This window comes from Siphateles boraxobius, unplaced genomic scaffold (assembly GCF_051911475.1).
Source record: "Siphateles boraxobius isolate OS27281-9 unplaced genomic scaffold, OSU_SipBor_1 99, whole genome shotgun sequence".
NCBI lineage: Eukaryota > Metazoa > Chordata > Actinopteri > Cypriniformes > Leuciscidae > Siphateles > Siphateles boraxobius.
The window spans coordinates 859,826-867,978 of record NW_027509229.1 but is presented as its reverse complement, the minus strand read 5'-3'; the positions used below and the strand labels follow the sequence as shown (position 1 = coordinate 867,978).

At 39.9% G+C, this 8,153-nt stretch overlaps 1 protein-coding gene across 4 annotated transcripts; it reads left to right on the top strand.

The window, feature by feature from the left end:
• The first annotated feature begins 1,338 nt into the window (after window positions 1-1,338).
• LOC143733408 (CCHC-type zinc finger nucleic acid binding protein-like) lies at window positions 1,339-7,470 on the top strand. Of its 4 annotated transcripts, none has more exons than XM_077225114.1 (5): window positions 1,339-1,425; window positions 2,481-2,592; window positions 2,675-2,743; window positions 4,387-4,585; window positions 6,506-7,470. In XM_077225114.1, the coding sequence occupies exons 2-5, from the start codon at window positions 2,484-2,486 to the stop codon at window positions 6,621-6,623; spliced, it is 495 nt and encodes a 164-aa protein (XP_077081229.1). In that variant the 5' UTR covers window positions 1,339-1,425; window positions 2,481-2,483; the 3' UTR covers window positions 6,624-7,470. The 4 variants fall into 4 exon arrangements, with proteins under 4 accessions (XP_077081229.1, XP_077081232.1, XP_077081230.1 ...); XM_077225117.1 differs by having other exon boundaries at window positions 1,340-1,425; window positions 2,678-2,743; XM_077225115.1 differs by lacking the exon at window positions 1,339-1,425 and adding an exon at window positions 1,489-1,809 and having other exon boundaries at window positions 2,465-2,592.
• Window positions 7,471-8,153: the final 683 nt, after the last annotated feature.

Below are 8,153 nucleotides of genomic sequence, written 5' to 3'. Positions count from 1 at the left end.
TCTCTCTCTCAGTCTCTCTCAGTCTCTCTCTCTCTCTCACACACTCTCTCTCTCTCTCTCTCTCTCTCTCTCTCAGTCTCTCTCTCTCTCTCTCAGTCTCTCTCTCTCTCTCAGTCTCTCTCAGTCTCTCTCTCTCTCTCTCTCTCTCCCTCTCTCTCTCTCTCTCAGTCTCTCTCTCTCTCTCTCTCTCTCTCAGTCTCTCTCTCTCTCTCTCAGTCTCTCTCTCTCTCTCTCTGAGTCTCTCTCTCTCTCTGAGTCTCTCAGTCTCTCTCTCTCTCTCTCTCTCTCTCTCTCTCTCTCTCTCTCACACACACACACATACACACACACTCACACACACACGTATAGTAGAGAATAAGTAAAAGAATATAACTGATATTTGAATCACTGTTCGTATACTCGTGTACTGAAATGAATATTAAACAATCACCTGTATGATTACTTTATGTTGAGTCATATTACTTTATGAATATAATTTATAAATAAGTTAGCCATGTTGCTTTATATGATGTAAAATCGGAATAATAATAGTTGGATGACTTAATGCAGATAGGTTTAAGTTGCAGTAAATGAAGAGCATATATTCTTACATATTTTACAAGATTTCCATGACCTCAATTAAATGTGGATGCAGTTTTAAAAGACACTTTTTATGCTAACCATATGGTTGAGGCATGTAAATATGACAGAAATAGTAAGAGTTGCTATGCTGACACCGAAAGTTGTCCGCATATTACTCTATTTTAAATTAAATGTCGACATTTAATTTTATATATGTGCAACATTATTTTCCTGTTATTTCTGTAAAGCTGCTTTGAAGCAATATGTACTGTAAAGCGCTATAAATAAAGGTGACTTGACTATTATTATTTGTTTTAATCCGATTTGGCGACTAGATTTGAAAAACTGATGATGCACCAGCGGCTCCGGGTTGCTTTATCGGGGAACAGAATGAAATATGAAGCAAGAATGCGAGATATGAACTGCTTATTCAAATTATTATAACTCACTGTCAGTTTGAGTTCTTCCTATAACTAAACTCTGAGATGTTGTAGGATCTGCATAAACCTAACCACAGACTTGGATTAACATGTTTGGAAATAACACTTGTTATATATTCCAGTAGTTGTCTGTTTTAATAATAGGCTGCAGATGATGTATAAACACGCACAACGATAATATTCCATTTCTGAATATTTCCAACGGTGTTTTGTTTGTGTGGGCATGACAAGTGTTTCTTTTAGATCAGTGATTGGACAGAAAGGAGGGGTGTCTCCGGGCACTCGATTCTCATTGGTTGCCCCTGCGCTAAATCGGGATCTCTTATTGGCTACTGTACCTGTCGCTCAGCGGATTCATGCGCAGTGCTGAAGGGAGGAGTAAACAGCAGTTAGTCACAGCTAACAGGCTAGTGTTCTGTTATAGGTGAGTACAAACATTATCAGAGACAAACTCACAATTCCAACTGGTTTTGTTCATATTAACTTAATGATCAGTTACATCTTAAATGCCGGCTTTGAATATGTTGACCGCAGTGTGTGTAGCGAGTGATTGTGTTTAATCACGCGCGTTTAGCTAGTCGAGGCCTGCAGCAGCGCGTGCCTGCGCGGGAAATACTCGTAGAAGTGCACGTGCACGTGTGCCATTCCAGAAATAAAACTCACAGAAGATCATAAATACTCACATCACTGCAGATTAGTGATAGAATTGAGTGTATTTGTGAAGTTTTTGTGTTGAACCTGCATGGTGTGGCCCAGTGTTGAGGTGGTAAGGCTGTGGACGGTGAACATGTGACTTTACTTCAATCGTGTCATTTATCAGCTGCAAGCTACATCTATAAACTTATGTTCGTTTATTCATTTATATGCAGTATGAATATAGTATTGCCGAGAGCAGTTCCCGTTACTCTGTTGTGCTGCTTTTACTCGTGCTGATGTAGGATTTAATGACTAGTACAAGTATTAAAACATTATGCGGATGTGTAGGCCTTAATAACTCCTCTGTTTAAATACGTTTATGAGTATTGATAATTGTGTTAAGTGTCAGCCCTGTTAATTCTGCTAGATTTGTCTTTAGCACTAGCAGTGAGGCTAGGACACGTGCCATGTGCCTCCCATTCACACCATATGAGTGTGGATTATTGCCACTGACATAATTAAGTTATTAAAGTTACAATTGTGCTTGCAAGCTCACACTACAAATAAACACTTAGTTAGATTGGATCGACTGTCCTAGAAATATGGTGTCTATCATGATTTGTCACTGAAAATGGGTTTTTGAGAAGGAAGGTTTATTATGAATATAGAAACTGCAAGTATAGAAACACTTGTTTTATTCAAATGTCTCTTACAAGCAAAGTAGTGTCTAAAAACAAACTATGTTTAGGACATTTTTTGCATTCAGTTAGTCTTTGCAGCATGAGGTTCCCAGGTGAATTGTTGAACCCGGTCACAGGGGTAATGAGGTTTTAATCTCCGCAGAGAATGGACATGAGTACCAGCGAGTGCTTTGGATGTGGCCGCTCCGGACACTGGATCAAGAACTGTCCTAACGCGGGCCGGGGCCGTGGCCGGGGTCGGGGCCGAGGAAAGGGTAGGAGGACTGCAGGGCTTTATTTAAACACACCGCATCTGTCCAGGAGCTGACTCATGATCTCTCTCTCTCTCTGTATCAGTAGATCTGTTCTGCTACCGGTGTGGAGAGCAGGGTCACATCGCCAGAGACTGTGAGCAGACCGAGGATGGTAAGACTCTTCACACTTCCATTGGGTAGAGCTTGAAGATCTTTTGCAGGGCTCAACACCAAGGATTTTTCTACTGGCCCTGTCGACCCCACCACAAAAAAAAGTAATAAATACATAAAATAAAATAGGCCTGGTTATTGTTTTAGATCCATGTAAATTTATTAAGGTTATGACACCGAAAACTAGTAGCCTAACTCGTATAAATTTTAAATGTTGTTAAAGACAGTCTTTAATAAAATAAGGGATGATGTACATCCAGCCGGTTATCTCAGAATAAACCCGACAGGGTGATCAGGATCAGATCAGGGGTTTATTCTGAGATAACCACCGGCTGGATGTACATTAACCGTTTATTACACGACTACTTGCCACATAAGTGAATAATTAGACACGAAATATTGATCCTGAAATATTTCATTAGGTCTTTAAACGCAAAGCTTGCGCGGAGAGAGCAGTTTCAGCAGCAAGTTCAAACTAGATGGACATTTAAGAGATATGGTTCACAGTCATAACACTTATCACACAGCATTTCAACACAAATAATTATGGTGATAAGAGATATTGGTTTCAGATTAAGCTGTTTTAAAAAGTTTACAGTGTATAAAACAAAGCGTCAAAATGGCGGCGGCTGTGTTTGTATGAAATGAAAGAGCGAGGCCACGATACTGGATGGCATAACTGTACACTAAATATTGATTCGACTGAGTTTTAATATTTATTAGCTCACCAAGCTTATAGCGCTGCTGACTTTAGTGACCCGGATGAGCCTGTGTTTCTGTTTTCAGCGGTTGACCAATCAGAATCAAGTATTCCACAGAGCTGTGTAATAAGAACAAATTATCAATTTATGAGCAATAGTACAAATAAATACAAAAGAACAAACATAAAAATGAAATAAACAGTTATTTTCAGGTTTTTAATGTAGGTCTAAACTAGATGTTCAGGTACAGAACTAGTAATCAACTGTAAAATATTACTTTATAGTCTTCACTGTATAAATATAGATTAACCCTCATTAAAGTTATTCAGTCAAGAGCATTGAGCAATTTTTTTGTTGTCTTTTGTCTGATTAGCATAAAAACAGGAGTAGTAGCCTGCGGTCACTTTAAGAGCTGCACGATCCAGTATAATGTTACGCATGAATCTTATCTCACATGTTTGTTCACGCAAGACAACCGACTGTTTATGATGATACTCAAGATGGGCAATTTGACAATTTTGTGTGAATTTCTGCGTGCGCACTTTGGATGCGTGTTACTGGTACTTTCGCATCTGCATGTGCTGGAATATTTAAATTGGCAAGGCATTAAAAGGTGCAAATTATCCACGTCTGTGAGGATGCAGCGCCGGCCTGATCGGCTGTCTTCTTTAACGCTGGCCCCTGGCTGTCAAGTCATCTTTATTTATATAGCGCTTTTTACAATGCAGATACAGAGATAACAGGAAAATAATGTTATAATAATATTGTTAAATATAAAATGAAATGTCCCCAACTAATCAAGCCAAAAGCCAATGGCGAAGAAAGGCGAAAAGACATTGTCGCCTTGTTGTGACGTATGACACAGTCCTTATTGTCGAGCCCTGTTTTGCATTGTTGGTCCTCTACATGGTTGATTAAATGTTTTTTTGTTGTTTTAACCCAGCATGCTACAACTGCCACAGGAGTGGCCATATTTCCAGAGACTGTAAAGAGCCCAAAAAGGAAAGGGAGCAGTGTTGCTATAACTGTGGTAAAGCCGGTCACGTGGCTCGCGACTGTGACCACGCCAACGAGCAGAAGTGCTACTCCTGCGGGGGCTTCGGACACATCCAGAAACTGTGTGACAAGGTCAAGTGTTACCGGTAAGGCCTTTTCAAAGCTTGTGCTTCAAAGAAATTGTTCACCCAAATATAAGAATTATTTACTCGCCCATATGCTGTAACCAAAAGGCGTCCCGTCTCAAAGAAACAGTTGTGGCCTCCACACCAATGAGAGAAATAAACTGACAAAGGGTACGCTCACACGACAGATGGCAACATTTCAAAACGATCCCGGTTCACAAGGATCCGCAAAAACGACTCAATGCGGTTTGTAAAGAAACTCTATGCACCTATAGGCTGAGCACTGACACGCATGACGTCACTCCACCATCGCGTTCTGCTCACGGCGGCTCTCGTTGCGTACGCATTTACGTCACAGGCATGCGCCAGTACAGGAAAATAACAACCAACGTGTCGGATTATTTCCATACGTCGGACCTTCAAGTTGCCCTAGCAGCTGATAAACGTACAAGAGTCTATTTGCTGTTCGCTTCAGCATGTTTTGATTTTGCGCTACAAGTGAGAGTAGAAGGAAGGTGGCGCGCGGACTAGGTGTTGTTGTGTGGCAGTGCTTCACATTGCCGCCTGGAGTGCATACTACTCCAATTTCTCACACTTTTGCATCACCATATGCACGCAGATTTCCCCCCATAACGCTCGTCTAAACGCAGAATAAAAAGTGATAACGCAACGCCACTTTTGCGTTTTATCTTCAGATTGTTTCCGTGAAAACATGGCCTAAATGAACGGCCCAAAACGCATAGTTTTCAGTTGAAAACGGTGTCAAAAACTTTGTAGCTTTTATCTCTGTTATATTTAAAAACATTATAGTGAACCTTTATGTAAGCAGTTAAGTCACTTCATTTTCAACAACAGCCTTTCTCATATTTCACTCTTAATGATCTGTTTTTAAACGCATTATATCCCTTTGACGAGAACTATTATTACAATCACTACTAAAGCGCATTACTCTCGCTCAGCTCCTCAGAGAACACGGTTAACAGTGTCATGAACATGAGCGCGCACAAATAAATATTGGAGAGCAGGGATTGGGCCTAGATTACATTTTACGGGAGTTAGTAGGCCTAATACAACATGATTACCAATATGCTACATCGAGGAAATATTTTTACTCCAATTGTTGGCTTTGGGATAACTTAGTGCTGCTGAAGCTTTATCGTCATCCATCGATCTCATGACGTGTTCAATAGACATGTGACCGATCGCTGTAAGAGCGTGGCGCCGCTGTGCCACTTCAGTCGAACATTCACACTGTCCTTCATCACAGCAACTCGTCTCCAAACATCTGTGTTCCTCAACTTCATCTCTGCGGCGGAGTCCAACACTGACACAGAAAACACTAGTTTAGTAATAAACAGTTTTAATGTCTCCTTGCTATATTTGACACATTCTTAATCATTACTGTTGCTGGTTCTTTGTGGCAAGCTTTATGCGTGTGCTTGAGTGCAGAATAGGCTATAAATATATATATAACATTACGGTAATGCTCATTATGGTTAATATTCTCTCCAGTATATATTTAAGTAATTCAATTAATTTAAATGTGATTAGTTTACTTAAATGAACAACTACAACTGAACAGGACTACTTATTTCACATATTTTGTAACCAGCACGTCACAAAGGGCATTCTGGGATTCAGCCGAGTCTCCAGAAAGCCTCTCTCCGCTCACTTGCTCTGGCGTGAGGCGACGTGCTCTTCTTCTGTTGTCGGAGTTGGTTGACGGCTTTTAGACGCGTCATTGGCAGCGTCACCCTCTGGTTACATGAACGCATCAGAACCGAAAACATGGGGATTTTATTAGACAATAATCGCACAACCTATTCGATATTCTATAATGAAATCAACTATTTGAAAACCGTGACTCATCCCTACTGCTACTAGAGAGTGTTGGACAGGAGGGTGTGTGTTTGCCAGGACTGAAGTGTGTGTGTGTTGCAGGTGTGGAGAGATCGGGCACGTGGCGGTGCAGTGCAGCAAGGCCACCGAGGTGAACTGCTACAACTGTGGGAAGACCGGTCACCTGGCCCGAGAGTGCACCATCGAAGCGTCCGCGTAACTCCTCCTCCACACCCCTCCTTTCCTGATTGATGGTTGTTTCTCTTCTCTAAATCCTCTTCATTGGCCAATGCCTGGCAAACAGAGGCCTTTCCAGGCCAGTGAGCAGCTTTGAGTTGTGTTTTTCCTTTGTTATAAAGAAGAGGGGTAAAAAAAAAATCATATTGCGTTTAAAATGAGATGTTTATTTAGGTAGGTAGAGGTGTAACGCATGGCGCTTGGTTAAAGAAGCCCTTCCCATGCGCTGGTGAGCGGATCCGCGACTGGGACGGCGTGCGCCACGGGACCTCTGGGATCACGCAGAGGAAGCTTAATGAAATAAGAGAAGTCAGGTGAAGGCTCAACTCGGCCGTTTGTTTTATTTTTTGTGGTTATATGGAGAAAAGTGTAAGCTGGCTTAAGAGGATAGACAAAACCGTTTTCATCGATCACAGGAGCTCCATTACAGCAAAGTGTCTCTACTATGGAAATGTTATATTGGTATTTTGGATTAATTTGAATATCAGAAGTCTTTTTTTTTTTGTTGCATTTTTATTTTGTTTGACGTTTTTCTAAAGTCATGTTGCAGGTTCATCAAACGATGCTTGTTAATGCTGGAAGTTATAGAGTAATTTTAGTCCTTTCTACCTTTAAATTATCCGGAACAATAAAGAGACAAAAGGAATTAGCAACAATTTGCAAAAAGAATGTTTTCACAGAAATCAGATATTTTTGTACAATATCACTTGGACTACTGTAAGAATATCAGTGCTTGTACTCAGTTTTTAAGTCGGAGGAAATTGCAACTTAAGTCCTAGAACATAGATGTGTAATTTTAAACTGTCAATAAAGCTGGAGGAGGATGGGGAGTCTGTCTGCATTCATTCATTTTATCATCTAGAAAAATATAAAAGCATTCCTGAGGAAGGCATTTGCCATTAGGTCTTAGATTTCAAAAGCAACTTAAAAAAAATACTGCTTTTTAAATGTCATCCTATTTAGTAGATGACATGCTCTGAAGAGTTTAGTATTGGGGTGTAAGGATACCCTTATGTCACCATGCGATATTATTGCGATACTCAAAGACATGATAAAAGGGTATAAAAAAAATAATTTTGATTACTTGATTATTATTTTTGTTGATGTGTTTGATTGGTATTAGAATTATACTTTTTTATTGTCATTGCACAACTCTAATGATATTCTGTGCTTCTCAGTGGTACATCCATATAGAACATGCATGCAGACAAATATAGACAAGTAAAAACATAAATGATCAAATGTAGTCAATTAGAAAATATTTTAAATAAAACTTTGTGGTTGTATATTGAGTTGCTAATTGACAAACAGGCATACAAAATAGGTGTAAATGAATAGGCTTGGACTTGGTGCTGGAAACCCAACGCACAGGACAATAGAGACACCAGAATAACAATATTCATGATTCTGGAGCTGAAAATACAGAATAATGTAAAATTAAATATAAAAATTAAAATAATGTAGGCCAGTTTTTACAGGTAAAATCAGGCATTTGGCTTTATCAGGACACACA